This window comes from Antennarius striatus, chromosome 2 (assembly GCF_040054535.1).
Source record: "Antennarius striatus isolate MH-2024 chromosome 2, ASM4005453v1, whole genome shotgun sequence".
Classification (NCBI taxonomy): domain Eukaryota; kingdom Metazoa; phylum Chordata; class Actinopteri; order Lophiiformes; family Antennariidae; genus Antennarius; species Antennarius striatus.
Window position 1 is genome coordinate 15,135,001 of NC_090777.1, and position 19,020 is coordinate 15,154,020.

The window sequence follows — 19,020 nt, forward strand, 5'->3', positions numbered from 1 at the left end:
TGTCCTCAAGTTTCTTCTTTGCTGACAGAACCTTAATGATGTCAATGCCAGACTATAGAAAAAAAAGGCAATTACATTTATTAATCAACTTCACATTAACATGTGGCTCCGCGGTACACTGGCGTCGTGCCCAGAGTGTCCCCCGCCTCACGCATGCCAGCTGAGATAGGCTCCAGCTCCCTGTGACCCGCTATGACGGATAAAGCGGCAGAAAATGAATGAATGAATGAAAGAATGTACAAACAACCGGATTCCCTCTTCAGGTACAGCAGTATTTTTAATGATTTGCTGATATTTGCATCTCAGCTCCAGATTTAAATATCGCTGATCCTATAGAACACATGAATGTGTTATGCTCCCTTCAACTGGTTCATGTACTGTGTGTGCTTTGAATGCACCACGTATTTTTCTCATTCTCTACTCCATCCAGTCCAACCAGACTGGAAGTGGCATTTCGAAGACAAATGGATTGGTGTTTTCTTTCACATAACTGTATGAAATAAAACTTCAAGCCACTGCTACAAAGCCTCTACCAACAGGAGGCTTGATGGTTTTTAACTAAAAACTATAAAAGTGTGAAGAAGACAGACCTGTTCCTGTAGAAGGGAATCACCCCCACTGATCCTATGAACTTCTTCGTAATGCTTAAATGAAAATGTTGGGGGACAAAATCCATGGTGCTCTAACTGCATAAATAAAATGTATTCCAAACTAGCTGAACTATTTACAGCATCCACCTCCTTTTACCGGATTTGTGGGTGTTAGAAATAGAAATGGCAGAAAGAACACATCTGAAACAAAAACAGAAAACCCTGTTGTATTTGAATTGAGTTTGGTGAAATTAAACCAGAATGTTTCCTTACTCAGAATAAACAAAAAAGCGCTCCATAAAATCAGGATGGTAACAAGTAGACATATTTTAAGCAAAGTCATGGAAAACAAGTGCAAGTGGGGAATGAATCAGGTTGTACGCTGCTAAGTACAACAGATCTACTGCTGGGAACCAGGCCCCAGGTTTTCCTGGTCTTCCTGCCACAGTGACTGGCAGAAACATTCAGCAGATCCAGAGGTGATCAGAATCCATCTGGTAGCAATTTCGGATTAAGTAAACAGACCAGAGGCCTCTGCCAGTCATAAAGAACTCTGACAAAGCTTATTTCTGCATCAAAGATTAGAAATAAAAGAGAAACCCAGAGGCTCTGACATTCTGACAGTTTAATGAATGAGATGCTCCATTATCTCCCTCCGTGATTCAACGTCTGCATCTCTCCCTCTCTCCATCTTTTGTCATCTTTTCTCAACGCTCCCCCAATCTGTCTTCCCATTTGCCTTTAAGATGCATGACAGACGAAGAGGAAGGAAGGGGGGGAGGAAAGAGAAGGGGGCCGGTGGGGGGGTTAAACAAAAGTAAATAGAAGAAAGGAGCGGAGAAAACGGTCGAATGACATTCTGAACAATGTCTGTCACAGTCAGTGATGTGTGAAATTCAGTTATTAGTATGTCATATTAGTATGTCAGAAATAATGTTTGTGAGAGAGGAGTTAATATTATGGAAATGGATGTGCGTGTGTGTGTGTGTGTGTGTGTGTGTGTGTGTGTGTGTCTGTGTGTGTGTGTGTGTGTGTGTGTGTGTGTGTGTGTGTGTGTGTGTGTATGTGTGTGTGTGTGTGTATGTGCATGTGTGTGTGTGTGTGTTTTGTGAGTCTGCACCTTCTCTCCGAGAGCATTTTGATACATCTCAGCATTGGCGAAGTAGAGGGTAGCAGAAGAACGGAAGATCAGGATTCCTGGCACCTGCCTCACCTGAAATCCACCGATCAGGTAATCAATTAAACAAACAAAGAAAGGATTCCACAGTCAATACTCGAATGAATGTGAATGTAATTTCTCTCAGTGAGGTGACGGACTAATGGGGACACGTGTGCTCCAATGAAAGCCTTCAGATGGTGTTCAGGCTGCTGACATCAGACACACTTCACTCCACTATGTGGTGCTTTTCTGATGTGTTCCTACCTGACTGTATTCCTCCAGTGGCCTGTAGATGTCAGTGTTTGGCACATGACCTAAAAGAGAATATTTTGGTCTGGAATACACAAAACACAAACAAGAGTATGAGCAATATGAGATTGGGCTTCAATTGTAAGAGAGAGATTGAACACGTCCTATTAATAGTGTGTCTTTTTAATCATGGTGTGTGAATCCTGCTGTGATGTGTCCCTACAGCTGAGTCCTGAAGATGATGGTGAGAATGGAGAAAGCAATGGAAGCAGCCAGACCCAGGTCAGGGTTCAGCAGTACAGTGAAGATGAAGGTGACCACCCACACCATCTGGAGACAGGGCAAGCAATGATGATGATGATGATGATGATGATGATGATGATGATCATGATGATGGGTGACAAAGCAATGGTGAATAAATCAATTTCAAGAAAGAAAAGTGCCTGGTCATCTTTCCCCTCTTCCAGAGATCATTAGTGTTGGTTTGTGTGAAAAAACCTCTGGTTCACTCAAGTAGAATCTCAGGAGGAGTTAGAATGGTGGTGAAGGAAGTTAGCAAGAATGTGTTTCACAACTTTCACAGCTTTTTTTTTTTTTACAGACAGAATGATAATCAGGGGATGCGGTGACTTATTTCTACACTGATAGGTAGACTTTAACTTCTGCACCTCCAGCAGTGAGAGATGGAGGTTATGAGATGACCTGTGTGTGTTTGTTTGTTCTGTTGTGTGTGTGCATATCTTGAAAATTTATAACTACATTTTGATGAATTATCAAACAAGAAATGGATCTTGGGTCAAAGTTTGACTTAATTTTTAAATGGACCCAGAATCACATTTTCTCTTTCTGCTCATTTTAACTTGCCTTAAGACATTATGAACAATCTGCCAAATACATTCGCAGAGACTGTTTTCTTTTTTGTTTCTAAATACATGTATTTGTACATATTGTTATATTTCTATAGGATATCTATCTGGTAATGGTAGCCCATGCTAGCACAGACAACCTGAAGTCTGAACAACAAAGGATTTTCCAAGAGTCAAACCAATTTTGAGATGAATAATATTAGTGACTCAACTGGTGTGAAGGCATAGCATACCGGTACTTGAAGCTGTAATGCATTTAGCGTTATAATATTCGGCATTGACGCTGAAGGCTAACACTGACATGAAATATCCTAATTTTACCATGTTAGAGTGAAGCAGTGTGTCATCTGCACACCTAACATGCATTAGAGATTAACAGTATGATGGGTGATCCTTTTAACTAATGTTAATGACTGATTTGTCTAGTAGTTGACTTCACTCACCATGTCCACTTTGTTGCTCCTCCACAGTGAGGGGATGTCCATAAACTGCTTTATCATACCATGAAGGTTGACATAGATGATGGCGGCGAGCACTGCCTACACAGAGAATCAGATACAACTCAGTTATTGTAAGATTTTGTGTTTCCAGTGCTTTGAATTTGCTTTTGATTCATCTTTGAACATGAAGTTTTATTGTCACATGCATCCATCCATCCATTCATTCATCATCAACCGCTTATCTGGGGCCGGGTCGTGGAGGCAACAGTCTCAGCAGTGATACCCACACTTTCCTCTCCCCAGACACCTCCTCTTGCTCCTCCGGGGGGAGCCCGAGGCGTTCCTAGGCCATCCGAGAGACATAGTCCCTCCAGCGTATCCTAGGTCTTCCTCGAGGTCTCCTCCCGGTAGGACATGCCCGGACCACCTCCCCAGGGAGGCGTCCAGGAGGCATCCGGAACAGATGCCCGAGCCACCTCAGCTGGCTCCGCTCAAGGTGGAGGAGCAGCGGCTCTACTCCGAGCTCCTCCCTGGTCACTGAGCTCCTCACCCCATCTCTAAAGGTGTGCCCAGCCACTCTACAGAGGAAACTCATTTCAGCCACTTGTATCCGGGATCTTGTCCTTTCATTCATGACCCAAAGCTCATGACCATAGGTGAGAGTAGGAACGTAGATCGACCGGTAATTCGAGAGCTTCGTTTTATGACTCAGCTCCTTCTTCACCACAACGGACCTATACAGCGACTGCATCACTGCAGAAGCTGCACCGATCCGTCCGTCAATCTCACATTCCATCCTTCCCTCACTTGTGAACAAGACCCCAAGACACTTAAACTCCTCCACTTGGGGCAAAGACTCTCCACCAACCTGAAGGGGGCACACCACTCTTTTCCGGTCGAGAACCATGGCCTCGGATTTAGAGGTGCTGATCCTCATCCCACTCGCACCACACTCGGCTGCAAACCGTCCCAGTGCACGCTGAAGGTCCAGGTTTAATGAGGCCAACAGGACAACATTATCTGCAAAAAGCAGAGATGAAATCCTTTGGTCCCCAAACCGGACTCCCTCTGGACCCTGGCTGCACCTAGAAATTCTGTCCATAAAGATAATGAACAGAACTGGTGATAAAGGGCAGCCCTGCCGGAGTCCAACATGCACCTGGAACAGGTCTGACTTACTGCCGGCAATGCGAACCAAGCTCTGGCTTCGGTCATACAGGGACCGGACAGCCCTCAGCAAAGGGCCCCGGACCCCATACTCCCGAAGCACTCCCCACAGGATACAGCGAGGGGAACGATTGAATGCCTTCTCCAGGTCCACAAAACACATGCGGGCTGGTTGGGCAAATTCCCATGAACCCTTGAGCACTCGATGGACAGTGTAGAGCTGGTCCAGTGTTCCACGACCGATAGTTGAATCCGCGGTTTGACTATAGGTCTAATCCTCCTCTCCAGTACCCTGGAATAGACTTTCCCCAGGAGGCTGAGGAATGTGATCCCCCTGTAGTTGGAACACACCCTCCGGTCCCCTTTTTTGAAAAGAGGGACCACTGTCCCGGTCTGCCAATCGAGAGGCACTGTTCCTGACTGCCATGCGATGTTACAGAGACGTGTCAACCATGACAGTCCCTGCACATCCAGAGACTTGAGGTACTCAAGGCGAATCTCATCCACCCCCAGTGCTTTGCCACCGAGGAGTTTGGCAACCACCTAGGTGACTTCAGCTAGGGTGATGGACGAGTCCACCTCTGCGACCTCAGCCTCTGCTTCCTCTGTGTAAGACATGGCAGCGGGATTGAGGAGATCCTTGAACTATTCTTTCCACAGCCTGACAATATTCTCAGTCGAGGTCAGCAGCTCTCCGCCTCTACTGTAAACAGTGTTGGCTGTGTACCACTTTCCCCTCCTGAGGCGCTGAATGGTTTGCCAGAATTTCTTCGAGGCTGACAGATGGTCTTCATCCATGGCCTCTCCGAACTCCTCCCCGACCCGAGTTTTTGCCTCCGCGACTACTCGAGCCGCAGTACACCTGGCTTGCTTGTACCTGTCAGCTGCCTCCAGAGTCCCACAATTCAACAAGAGTTGATAGGATCTACCTAATACAGTGTTGTAAAATCTGTTCTCTGCTCTCTCACTGCCTAAAACACATGATTTCAGCTGCCTGTATGTCAGCCTGAACACGAAGTATTTTGTTACTACTGCTAATATTTTTTTGTGTAATAGATGTGAAATTTGTGGATTTTTTGTTGGTTTGTCTGTTATCGTGATTATAGACAACATAGTGAGTGGGTTTTGATTTCTTCTTCTCTTAGAATGCTGCCTGATTATGAATATTTAGTGGGGGGATCACACTGAGAGATTAGAACTCCAAAAATCACACATGGACACATGTCAGTGTTTATGTTTGCACGCAGATGTAAACACAGTACCTTTGGCAAATCTTCAAAGAGAACTCCAATCCAGAGCGTGATGATGAGGATCACTATTGCTGATAGAGCTCCAGCAACCTGGAGGAAGGAGACAGGAGAGATAAAGAATGATGGATGTAATTCAGGACAGACAGATAAGAGGAAAAAAGTTAACAGGACCATAAAATAACAAATAATTGGTTTAGTAGTGAAGTCAGTGAATGAACTTCATCAGTTAGAGCACTTCTTTCCTCTTTCCCGTATAATGGGTCTCATTTGATTAATGATGATGTCGGACTAAATCCTTTTAGCCTTTCAGCAAATCTGAATTTCAGTTGATGTGTGTGGAGACGGATGATGTCAATGAAGATGGACTTTTTAAAGTGTTTTTAATGATGCCACATAACAGAATAATGTTCTTTATGATCAGCTTTCTAGTGAAGAAGCGTGTACAGGCAGGATGGAAAGCGTGGAGAAAAGTGTCAGGTGTGATGTGTGATAGAAGAGTTTCAGCTAAAATGATCGGAACGGTGTACAAAACTTTTGTTTGGTCTAGAGACAGTGTCACTGAGGAAAAGACTGGAGGCAGAGCCCGAGGTAGCAGATATGAAGAGGAGGACCAAAGAGGAGGTTTATGGATGTAGTGAAAGAGGACATGAAGGTAGTTGGTGTGAGAGAAGAGGATGCAGAAGACAGGGTTAGATGGAGGCAACTGATTCGCTGTGGCGACCCCTGAAGGGAAAAGCCAAAAGGAAAAGAAGAAGATGATCAGCTTTCTAGTCAGTTTAATCTTTCAGGTTTGTAGCTGATTGTTTCTAATGAAAACTCTTATTTAAGAAATTAGCTCATAAAAAATTTTTGTAAATAAAGAATCACTTGTGTGGAAAAAACCCCTAAGAAGCACAAACAAAATTCAGTCCAAGTATACAGTATGCGTAAAATCAGTCTCCAAAAGCGTAAACCATAATTTTAAAAATCTCTTCTGAGGATCATGTGTAATTTTAAGGAAGTGGTGGAATTCAGAAATAATTTGGCTTCTTGTTTATTTGCTATTTTGTTTGACCAGTGATGATTTATTTACAATTGAGGTCAAAGTGATCCAAAAAAATTAAAGATATTTTTTAATGTTGAAGAATCATCCATAAATTTATCTGAATGCCAAAAATATGTATGCATGTATACAATATGTATACATAAAATATATGTAAGCTTTATTTTTTTTCACCTTAAGTGTCATTATAAGACAGAATCTTTTTTTTCGCTTGTTTAATTTGCCTGGATTCTTAGGTTTCCCAAGTGAATTATTTCTAAAATAAGTTCTAAAATCAGACTAAATACTTCAAGTTTACACTTTTCATTATTTACAGAAAGACAGAAGTGTGTACATGTCATCAGTAGAAGAACATCCCCTTATACTAAACCTGGGTCTTCCCTCCTGTGCTCTCCTGAACCATGGTGCGAGACATGGAGCAGCTGATGGCAAAACACTGGAAAATTCCCCCAAAGGTGTTACTCAAACCCAGTGCGATCAGTTCCTAAACAAGGAAACACATGTGGTTTACATATAAGATGACAACCTTAAAAGAAAAGTTACCTTTCGCCTCCTTACCTGGTTGCTGTCCACAGTGTACCCGTATTTTAGAGCAAAGATTCGGCCCAGTGAGATGGCGATGCCATAACCCACCACAGAGAGAGCAAAGGCATCCCCGAACACCTGACCAAACAGAGACACAGCTGGGAGAACGGGGGGCTGGAGACTGTGGACACACAAAAATTACAACACATCACCATTACAGACAACACTCATGTCAGCAGAGACACATTCCTCCACCGACTCACCCTGAGGGAATGTGTCCCACCACGTCCACTCCATATTTCTCATTCAAGTTCACTTGCCAGGAGATGACTGTAGCGATAACCACCTGGGGGAACATATTAGACGTTGTATCAGGGGGTTTAAGTGTAGTGAGTGAGTGTGTGCACATTTCTGTATACTCACACCAAGCAGCTCCACTGGTATAGTAATGGGAAGTTTTTTACTCAAATACGCATTAAGCTCCTTGGCGAGGATGAGACTGATTATAGCAACAATACTGACCACCAGAGTGCCAATGTTGGTCTGTGGGACGAGGTAACACACCTCCAACACTGTCTGAAATGACAAAAACGATTGCAAGAAATGAGACTTCTACAAATAAGTGAAGAAGCGGTACCTCATTTATATTATAAAACATACAGTCTTTCAATTCAGCATCCTTTACTTTACATCTTTATCTCATGTTTATGAGATAAAAACATGTACACTGTACATGCAAAAGTCTTGACTCATGACTGGTGAGGAAGCCATTCAATAAGTTTTTGGTTGTTTTGGTATGTTTTATTTTCCAGCACTAGTTAATATTTAATATTTGACATTTCCTTATTTGTAGTAATGACTTAGGGTCATTGGATCGATCCAAAGTCCAAAAATGATTGAGCAAACAATTCCCTGCTTCATAATGAAATGCCTTATTTGTCTCTTACATATATCAGTGAGAGGGGTCCGCTGTACCGCACGGGGTTGATGCCAATAGTGTATTTGAGCTGAGATACGATGACATGAATGGCTGCTCCTGTGGTGTAGCCTCTGACCAGCGGCTCAGACAGGTAGGTCACAACAAACCCAAACTGCACCAGGCCAAGTAGAATCTAAGCAGGAGGGCGATCAGAGAGGAAATAGTCACAATGTACTCATGTATGTTTGTTGACCTCTCCTATGCATCACATTTATAGAATTATAAAATGATTTACCAGCTGTGAAAAGAAAAAAACATTTTTCATGAAAACCTACTTGGGAAATTATTCCAAAATGTCAGACTGGGGTGTCCAGGTGATCTACCTGAATCAATCCAGAGAAGAAGGTGACGGCTGCAGCCACTCGGACCCTCTCTGCGTCTCGAGAAACGATATCCACTATACTGGAGTTGGTCTCATTGTCCCATAACATAAAGTTTGAGTCTGGGGCTAGTCGCTCTGTCACGCCTCCTATCATCACACTCATCACTGCATATGTTCCTGGGTAACAGAGACACAGGACATTTTTGATGAACACACAGTGATCAGCAATATATGTATTAGATATTTTTAGACATCCCGTCTTAATCCTGAAACCCATTTTTATTTTGCGCTTAACCTTTTCAGCTCATCTCCCACCATATAGAAGTATTGAGAATAGACTACTCTGTGGTGGTTAAGTTCATAATATGAATGTCTTTTAACTTCACATCTCTGTTTCAGAATCTGATTATTACAATATATCATACATACAACACAGTGACGTGCGGTGAGGGTCATGAGTGGTGAGGCACTGATTTAATCATAATTAGATTTACAAAAATATGAACCTATAATTTAGCTTATTCACCATTTAATTAGCAACAGGTCATTTTTAAAGTCTCAGAGCAGAATTATTTACACATTCAGATGAACGCACAATAAGCACTTTTGATTTTAAAAAAACTTGTTGTTTCCTACAACTTTGTTTGCATGTTACGTTTACTTATAAATAAAGTCCATGCACTGCTCCTTCTGAACAAAAGCATCAAAAAAACTTTGAGTTGAGATTTGTAATCCTCCGTTTTTATAGTAAGGCAAATGGAAAACAAATGAATTGCTGCACTCTCTGATAGATTGCTGCACTCGCTGATAGATTGCTGTCCTTTGTTTCTGCGGCCGAGGAAGACTCCTTAACCAAATGCCTGGGATCACTAGCGCCCCCCACCATGAGGCCGAAGACCTATGTGCCTCACTTCATGCCTTTTCCAAGCAGTTTCAGGACTGCTCAACTCACGAAAGACGTTACACACATGCAGTTGTTGACAAAAAACACTGTACATTATATACATTAGCTAAATTATGGGAATTTAGTTCATAGAGCTAACGTGTTTAAACATTTTATAGCGACATATAGAAAGATACTATTATGGTCTCACTATATAGCATGCCAGCACAGCTCGTCGAGCCATTGCGCAATCCATGGTGAGGCTCGGCTGGCTGGTGCCTCACCGCAGGTCTCTGCTCAGTATTTCAGCGGTAAATGTGAAAATTCAGCGATTTTGAGTAAAAATAACCTAAAATTGGTGATGTTAAAAGGAAAATAACTTTATAATACACATCACTGGATAAATATCACTATTTAATTTATTTCTTCCATTTTTCATTGTGTTCTTTCATGATGGCAGGTGAGGCCGTGTCTCACCTGCCTCCCCTGACCGCACGTCACTGATACAACAGGATTACAGTATATGAAGTAACAAATTGATTGAATGAATGAATGAATACTTTTTATTTCAAACATGTGCGCAGAATAACAACAATCAAAAATACAAAAATACTAATAACACACAAAACATGCCCGAAAAGGAGTAGGATCAAGCATAAGCTTATTTAATCCTACCCCTTCTTCACTTCTCTATTGACATGAATTCCCTACTTATTGTAATAGAGTGCATTGTACAAGAAAAAAATAAACAAATGAAGTACTAAACATATATACAAGAAAGAGAATAAACAGAAAAGTAAGTTACAAATAGAATTAATAAGAAAACACCTGATTGTTAGACCCTTCCCTGTACCCAGTGAAAACCATGTGCTTGTAGCACTTTTTAAACTGGATCATGCTTGGACACTGCTTGAGCTCTACACCCAACCTGTTCCACACCCTCACTCCACAAACAGAAACACAGTTTTAAGTTGTGCTCCCCCCTCAGATGATAACTCCCTTCTCTATTGAAAAACATTTTTTGAATATTAACAGGAAGTGTCCTATGTATTGCTTTGTACATCAGTTGTGCTGTTTGAAAGTGAATAATGTCAGTGAGTTTTGATATTTTAAATTTTAAGAAAAGTGGATTTGTGTGATCTCTGTAACCGACATTATGAATTATTCTTATGGCTCCTTTCTGTAATATGGATAATGAATTTATTGTACATTTATATGTGTTGCCTGGCATGGTGGCAGTGGTTAGCGCTGTTGCCTCACAACACGGCGGGTCCGAGTTCGAGTCCCGCTCTGTGCGGAGTTCACATGCTCTCCCCGTGTCCGCGTGGGTTCCCTCCGGGTTCTCCGGCTTCCTCCCACCTCCAAAAGCATGCGCTTCAGGTTGATTGGCCATTCCAAATTGCCAGTAGGAGTGGGTGCGTGTGCGTGTTTGTATGTCTTTATATGTGGCTCCGCGGTGCACTGGCGTCGTGCCCGGAGTGTCCCCCGCCTCTACACCACTGCCGAGGCGCCCTTGAGCAAGGCACCCCCAGAAACTTATTTTCATACACCCTTTCAATATTCACCCCATCTATCTGTACATGTGGTTTAATGTTCTTATTGCAGTTGCTGAATATCGTGAATTTGGTCTTATTTAGATTTAATGATAATTTGTTCCTCTCAAACCACATTTTTAATTTTCGTATTTCATCAGTGACCCTCCCCAGTAGTTTGTGCAATTCCCCCCCAGAACAAAAAATGCTAGTGTCATCCGCAAATAATACTAGTTTTAATACCTTTGAAACTCTGCATATATCATTCATATAAAGAATAAACAGTTTAGGACCCAACACTGACCATTGGGCGACGCCACAAGCAATGTTCAAGCATGACGATGAATATTCACCCACCGTCACAAATTGTTTCCTGTTGCTCAGATAGCTTTTCACCCAGTGCAGTACTAACCCCCTGATCCCATACCTCTCTAGTTTATTGATTAAAATGTCATGATTGATTGTGTCAAATGCTTTTTTGAGATCTATGAATATTCCAACAGAGTGCAGTTTATGATCTATGGCATTGGTGATCTCCTCAATTGATTCTCTCAATGCTAGTGATAGACCCATTGTTTTCGAGTAATTAAAATCTGCTTTTTCCTTCATCTAAACTGAGTGTAAATAATGAAGAAAATGTTAAAAATGAATAATTATACCCAGAATTTCTCTGTTTTCATGATTTCCAGCGCAAATTTTAGAATACATACCAATCGAAATATGTTTTGATGTCCCAAAAATGAAGTAGATGAGGACTGGATAGAAGGAGGAGTAAAGGCCAAAGACTGGAGGAACAGAGGCTAACAGGGCATAGGCCATACCTGCAGGAAAAGAGCAGTACAAGCAGTTCTGACAATGAAACACCTTACAAGGAGGATAATGTGTCATAACTCAAGCAACACTGCGGATGACTTCTTAGAATGAACACACATTCAAACATATCCTTAAGCCTTCATTCTCACCCTGTGGCAGCTGCATGATCCCCACACTGAGTCCAGAGATCAGGTCACCCAAGGCGTTTTGTCTGATGGGGTATCGAGGCAGCCACGACAGAATTGGAATGCGACTCAACAGACAGCTTTTCAAACTGGGGCCAGAACACCTGACAGAAAGAAAAAGCCCAAATAACTCAAAAAGATGCATTGGAACATTTAGAAAGGCACTACTCCATGATGTTATTCTTTGTTCTGCTATTTTCTTCAAAGACTTAATGACATTATGAGTGATTTTATGAACTATAATTGTCAGTTGACTAATTGCCTGTTGCATGACTTTTAGGAAGGAGTTAAGATGTTGCATGACTTTTAGGAAGGAGTTAAGATGTTGCATGACTTTTAGGAAGGAGTTAAGACAGGCTCTGGGTGGTCAGGAGGTTCTTCCAGATGACTGGACAACTACAGCTAATGTGATCAGGGAGACAGGTAGGAGAGTACTTGGTGTGTCATCTGAAAGGAAAGTAGATAAGGAGACTTGGTGGTGGAATGAGGAGGTACAGGAGTGTATACAGAGAAAGAGGTTAGCCAAGAGGAAGTGGGACACTGAGAGGACTGAGGAGAGTAGACAGGAGTACAGGGAGATGCAGCGTAAGGTGAAGGTAGAGGTAGCAAAGGCCAAACAAGAAGCTTATGATGACTTGTATGCTAGGTTGGCCAGTAAGGAGGGAGAGACTGATCTATACCGGTTGGCAAGGCAGAGAGACAGAGATGGGAAGGACGTGCAGCAGGTTAGGGTGATTAAGGATAGGGATGGAAGTCTATTGACAGGTGCCAGTAGTGTGATGGGAAGAAGGAAAGAGTACTTTGAAGAGTTGATGAACGTGGAAAATGAGAGAGAACAAAGACTAGAAGAGGTTACTGTTGTGGACCAGGATGTAGCAAAGATTAGTCAGGATGAAGTGAGGAGGGCATTGAAGAGGATGAAGAGTGGAAAGGCAGTCGGTCCTGATGATATACCTGTAGAGGTTTGGAAGTGTCTAGGAGAGGTGGCAGTAGAGTTTCTGACTGGGTTGTTCAACAGGATCTTAGATAGTGAGAAGATGCCTGAGGAATGGAGGAGAAGTGTGCTGGTGCCCATTTTTAAGAACAAGGGAGATGTGCAGAGTTGTGGCAACTACAGAGGAATAAAGCTGATGAGCCATACAATGAAGTTATGGGAGAGAGTAGTGGAAGCTAGACTAAGGGCAGAAGTGAACATTTGTGAGCAGCAGTATGGTTTCATGCCAAAAATTAAATCTGGACTCTGATACCACTTCTGTTCTCCTTCTTTTGGATCTTAGTGCAGCATTTGATACTATAGATCACTGTATACTCCATGACCGACTGGAGAGACAGTTTGGTGTCTGTGAGTTAGCTCTGGCTTGGTTAAAATCTTATCTATCTGATAGGACACAATGTGTCTCCTACAATAATAAAACTTCTGCCTTCTCCGACGTCAAATATGGCGTACCTCAGGGGTCTGTCCTTGGTCCTCTACTATTCTCCCTGTATCTGGCACCTCTTGGTCAAATTATACGCAGCTTTGGAATAGGTTTCCACTGTTATGCGGATGACACACAACTTTATATGCCTATAAAAGCAGATGATCGATCTGAATTGAGTAAACTAGAGGCCTGTCTTTCTGCTGTGAATAGTTGGATGTCCAGTAATTTCCTGCTCCTAAACCCAGACAAAACTGAAATGTTAATCATTGGCCCTGCACGACATAGAAACCAATTTCAAAACCTAACAATATCTGTAGATAACTGTCTTATAACCCATAGTTCAACAGTCAAGAACCTAGGAGTAACGTTAGATTCGACTCTTGCCTTTGACAAGCATATTAAAGAGGTGACAAAGATCGCCTTCTTTCATCTACGTAATATTTCCAAAATTAGGTCCTCTTTAGCCATGGCTGATGCAGAAATTTTGATTCATGCCTTTGTGTCCTCTAGACTTGACTATTGTAATGTTCTGTTATCAGGGTTGCCTCGGTCTAGAACTAGGGGCCTTCAGATGGTTCAGAACACAGCAGCAAGAATATTAACTAAAACTAGGAAATTTGACCATATCACCCCAGTTTTGGCTGCATTACACTGGCTCCCGATTCATGTTAGATCCGATTTTAAGGTACTCTTACTAACATACAAAAGCCTTAATGGGCTTGCACCAACCTATCTGTCTGATCTTGTTAAACCTTATACGCCGACTAGGGCTCTCCGCTCTCAGAATACTGGTCTCTTGTGTGTTCCTAGATTTAAAAAGAAGTCAGCTGGCCAGAGGGCCTTCTCCTATCGTGCCCCTTTCTTGTGGAATAACCTCCCTATAAATATTAGACAGTCTGAATCTGTAAATGTCTTTAAATCTAGACTCAAAACATATCTGTTCGACCTAACATATAAGTAATATCGGGGATGGCGGTCTCAATGTTTAGGTTTAGCCTAGTCCTGCCGACGAGTCATAGGATTTCTTAGTTAGGCCCCTGCCTCCCATTAATTCTCTGCTATTCTGGTCCCTCTAGCACCACTCTCGCCCCTGCTATCTCTGCTATCTCTGTCTCTCTTCCTTCTTCTGCTGTTCTCTCTCACAGGCCTTTGTGTGGTGGATCATCGGCAATCGGCTACCTCTGTCTGCTTCCATGGCTGGCGATAGCACAAGCTGTACAGTGGTCCTGTTTCACCATCCACTAGGGGAGTGCTGGTTCTGCCTCATTTGGTTCTGCTGTGGTTTTGGGGTTTTGCCAGAGTAACCTTGACTTTAACTTTTTTGAGCTGAATGACTTAGGCACTGTCTGGTCTGTCCTCAGAGTGGTGGATCGTCGGCAATCGGTGACCTCTGTGTGCTTCATCGGCTGGTGGTGACTCGCTCTACTGGATGGATCGGCATGCCTTTGTTATACATTTATTGTTACTGTTATTGTTACTGTTATTATTATTGTGTTGTTAATCTGTACATGCGGTATCTATTGCTTCGTCTGTCCACTCCTGGAAGAGGGGTCCCTCCTCTGCAGTCTTCCTGAGGTTTCTCCCATCCATTTTTTCCCCTGTTAAAAGGGTTTTTGGGGGGAGTTGTTCCTTATCCGATGCGAGGGTCGCACTGCTTGCAGTGCACAAAGGTCAGAGGGATATCGTCCATGTGCAGATTGTAAAGCCCTTTGAGACATTGTTTGTGAATCTGGGCTATATAAAAATAAATAAACTTGAAACTTGAAAAAAGAGTACTACAGATGCAGTATTTGCGTTGAGGATGTTGATAGAGAAGTATAGAGAAGGCCAGAGGGAGCTGCATTGTGTTTTTGTAGATCTGGAGAAAGCTTACGACAGGGTGCCCAGAGAGGAACTGTGGTATTGTATGAGGAAGTCTGGAGTGGCAGAGAAGTATGTTAGGGCAGTGCAGGACATGTATGAGGACTGTAAGACAGTGGTGAGGTGTGCTGTAGGTGTGACAGAGGAGTTTAAGGTGGAGGTGGGACTGCATCAGGGATCAGCTCTGAGCCCCTTCTTGTTCGCTATGGTGATGGACAGGCTGACAGACGAGGTTAGACAGGAATCTCCATGGACTATGATGTTTGCAGATGACATTGTGATCTGTAGTGAGAGCAGGGAACAGGTGGAGGAGAAGCTAGAGAGGTGGAGGTCTGTCCTGGAAAGGAGAGGAATGAAGGTTAGCCGCAGTAAGACAGAGTACATGTGTGTGAATGAGAGGAACCCAAGTGGAAGAGTGAGGTTACAGGGAGAAGAGATCAAGAAGGTGGAGGATTTTAAGTACTTAGGCTCAACAGTCCAGAGCAATGGAGAGTGTGGAAAAGAGGTGAAGAAGCGTGTACAGGCAGGATGGAACGGATGGAGGAAGGTGTCAGGTGTGATGTGTGATAGAAGAGTTTCAGCTAAAATGAAAGGAAAGGTGTACAAAACTGTGGTGAGACCAGCGATGTTGTTTGGCCTAGAGACAGTGTCACTGAGGAAAAGACAGGAGACAGAGCTGGAGGTAGCAGAGATGAAGATGCTGAGGTTCTCTCTGGGAGTGACCAGGAAGGATAGGATCAGGAATGAGTACATCAGAGGGACAGCACATGTTAGAGGTTTTGGAGATAAAGTCAGAGAGGCCAGACTGAGATGGTTTGGACATGTCCAGAGGAGAGATAGTGAACATATTGGTAGACGGATGTTGAGTTTTGAACTGCCAGGCAGGAGGCCTAGAGGAAGACCAAAGAGGAGGTTTATGGATGTAGTGAGGGAAGACATGGAGGTAGTTGGTGTGAGAGAAGAGGATTCAAAGGACAGGGCTAGATGGAGGAAATTGATTCGCTGTGGCGACCCCTGAAGGGAAAAGCCGAAAGGAAAAGAAGAAGAATTGTCAGTTGACTAATTATATTTCTATACACATTTCATTTTGATTAAAAAAAAAACTTTATATGATCATCTTAAAACTTGAACAATAAAAAACGTCTAAAGTTCACAATATCTTTTGATGTCTCCTAATTTCCCAGCATCATCTACCTGACTGGTATAGGTTCTTTTGATGTTGGGAGCTTGGTCTAATTTTAAATTTTGGGAGAGCATGATGATAAATTGGTGGAAGTTATTATGATGCTCTAAATCAAAAGTATTTATTTAGATTGAATAAAAATGGATGAATACAGTGTGTTACCTTTGACACTTTATTTGTAATGCAATGAAGTCTGACGTGTGAAGAGGCTAATTCGTGTTTAATGTGACTGAGTAGACAGGAATGACTTTCTGCTTAGGCTGAGAGAAATCCTACAAGCAGGAGAGTGTCTAGACCAGTGGTTCTTAACCTGGGTTCGATCGAACCCCAGGGGTTCGGTGAGTCGGTCTCAGGGGTTTGGCGGAGACGGAGGTCAAGACAAAACACCCGACACGACGTCTCGGGTGTTTTTTCCGAACACCCACGAATCATTGTGTACGTTTGACACATCGTATCAATTTGTGACGACACGCCCCCCTTATCCGTCACTGGCTGCAGGTGATCACGCTGCATCGATTAGCCTACCTGTGTTACAGGGGATTTTGCGCATTTAGTAGTTGATTTATGCCTGTCATGTAGAGGTAAGATCAGGAATAAAAAGTCCAGTTCGACCCGACCCGAGTCATTGGGTATTAAAGCCCGACCCGAACGTAATTATTGACATTTTTAGACTGGGGCTCGGGCTTAAGATCTTACCTCTACTGTCATGATGGTTCGTCATCTGATTACCTTCTTAATATTTTAATTCATAGTAACTATGTTGAGCAAAAAAAGTGGTCGGACGAATATGCGCAACGTGAATTTACATGTACTGTATAACGGAACGTGATGGGAGTCAGCGTTCTGCATGATCTGCAGTGTCAAGTTGAGCAACTCTAGTCTCACACTGGCAAAAATAAAGGAACACTTCCTGAAGCTGCATGGAAAACAAAAGAAACAGAGTTTGTTGTGAAAATGACAGAAGAGTAGCACTTGTCAAGGTGAAGCCACACATATCTGAACTGATCTCTCAATAACAGCAGAAGTCACACTGATTTGCAGGTAGGTCATTTCATTTGAGTTCATGCACTGTCCTGGTTTTGTTCTTTGAAAAAGGTGGCATTAATGCACAATTCACCATACACCAGTAAAAATACAATACAATACAAAAATACACAATACACCAGTAAAACATATACATATGTCTTTTTTTTTTTTTTTTTTTTACTAAAGAAGGCTTCAGTGAGTGAGCATATGAAACCGGCAGGGTTCAGTACCTCCAACAAGGTTAGGAACCCCTGGTCAAGAGACATAGAGATGAACTGAGACATAGTCGGGATTAAAGTTACCTCACTGATTCTCTGAGCTTCTCAAACAGAGGAGTTTTGGAATAACTCTTTTCTGCCATGTCATCCACCGCTCCTTCATCCAGCACCTCCCTCTGCACGCTGTAGCCGATTCGTCTCCTCTCCTCCATAGCTGCAATTAGCTGTTACATTAAAAATAAGGGTCCTCATCTCAGAATTTCTTGCAAAATAATTTGAATTTAAAAAATTGTGAAATGTTCAAACACTTTGTATTTAAAAAGCATCCACTTAAAAAAAATACCAGAGGCTAATTGGTGTTTAATGTGAGGACTGAGTAGACAGGAATGACTTTCTGCAAGCAGGAGAGTGCCTAGAGCAGTGGTTCTTAACCTGGGTTCGATCTAACCCAAGGGCTTCAGTGAGTCGGTCTCAGGGGTTCGGCGGAGACCGAGGTCAAGACAGAACAGCCGACACGATGTGTCGGGTGTTTTTGCCGAACACACACGAATCATTGTGTACATTTGACAAAACATTATTTAAACTACACTAGTAGGAGAATAGCTGTAAAAACATTCCTGTTAATGCCTGTCTTGATGTCTTGACTGAGCTGCTGATCTCACTGTGGGAGCAAAAGTTTAATCATTTGGAAAATAATTACCTTCAATGTTACAGCTGTGCTAGAGGAAGTTTTTTATCATGATGAAAAGATATAAAACTCCAAAACCTGTCGATTAATCTGCAGATTTTACAGCCTAAATTGCAGTAAATCCCTGAGATGAAACATTATTTCTGTGTAGAGTTATCTCTCTTATACACTGACAACCACCATCTGTTAGTCCAGCTCAGAGAAAATAAATCCAATCTTCAAGAGAATGTTGTCTGCCTAAATTTTCCAAAAGCCTCCTTCAACCGTTAGATGGCCCATCCATCTTTAAGAAGAGTGAATCCTTCCTGTGTGCAGTCGTCCATGTAGGCTTCAAAATCAATCAGTAACTTGCTTCATCAGATCCAGGTGGAAAATTGTAAGAATAAATTAGCAGGATGACTCCTTCAAGCACACTGTTGCCTCCTAATTCTCTTCCTCCTTTCTGTCTTGAGACTTCGAACAGAAATCAGTAGGTGGAGAGGGCAAAGTTCGGCCATGATATTTACATGATTTATAATTTATAGTTCTGAGATTTTAGAGTCACTGATATTTGATTTATGTGTTATTCACCTTTACTTTTGAAGCCTTAAAATAAAGCCAACAAATTCCTGTTGTGAGTTTG

At 42.5% G+C, this 19,020-nt stretch overlaps 1 protein-coding gene and 1 long non-coding RNA gene across 2 annotated transcripts in view; one reads left to right on the plus strand and one right to left on the minus strand.

The window, feature by feature from the left end:
- LOC137609612 (solute carrier family 26 member 6-like) overlaps positions 1–18,668 on the minus strand; it is a 23,407-nt gene extending 4,739 nt beyond the window's left edge. Inside the window, exons 1-16 of the mRNA XM_068336752.1 lie at positions 18,411–18,668; positions 17,795–17,934; positions 11,967–12,106; positions 11,715–11,825; positions 8,591–8,766; positions 8,236–8,400; positions 7,712–7,864; positions 7,552–7,634; positions 7,322–7,469; positions 7,134–7,247; positions 5,734–5,811; positions 3,308–3,403; positions 2,222–2,328; positions 2,014–2,083; positions 1,711–1,803; positions 1–52 (exon numbers count right to left, since the gene is read on the minus strand). The exon at positions 1–52 is cut by the window's left edge and continues 62 nt beyond it. Of these exons, the coding sequence (XP_068192853.1) occupies positions 1–52; positions 1,711–1,803; positions 2,014–2,083; positions 2,222–2,328; positions 3,308–3,403; positions 5,734–5,811; positions 7,134–7,247; positions 7,322–7,469; positions 7,552–7,634; positions 7,712–7,864; positions 8,236–8,400; positions 8,591–8,766; positions 11,715–11,825; positions 11,967–12,106; positions 17,795–17,922 (1,714 nt within the window). The 5' untranslated portion in view covers positions 17,923–17,934; positions 18,411–18,668. The remainder of the gene's footprint in view (positions 53–1,710; positions 1,804–2,013; positions 2,084–2,221; positions 2,329–3,307; positions 3,404–5,733; positions 5,812–7,133; positions 7,248–7,321; positions 7,470–7,551; positions 7,635–7,711; positions 7,865–8,235; positions 8,401–8,590; positions 8,767–11,714; positions 11,826–11,966; positions 12,107–17,794; positions 17,935–18,410) is intronic.
- On the plus strand, positions 8,224–15,193 carry LOC137609636 (uncharacterized). The gene is made up of 2 exons (XR_011038368.1): positions 8,224–8,358; positions 14,500–15,193. It is a non-coding gene; the product is annotated as an uncharacterized lncRNA (long non-coding RNA).
- Positions 18,669–19,020: the final 352 nt, after the last annotated feature.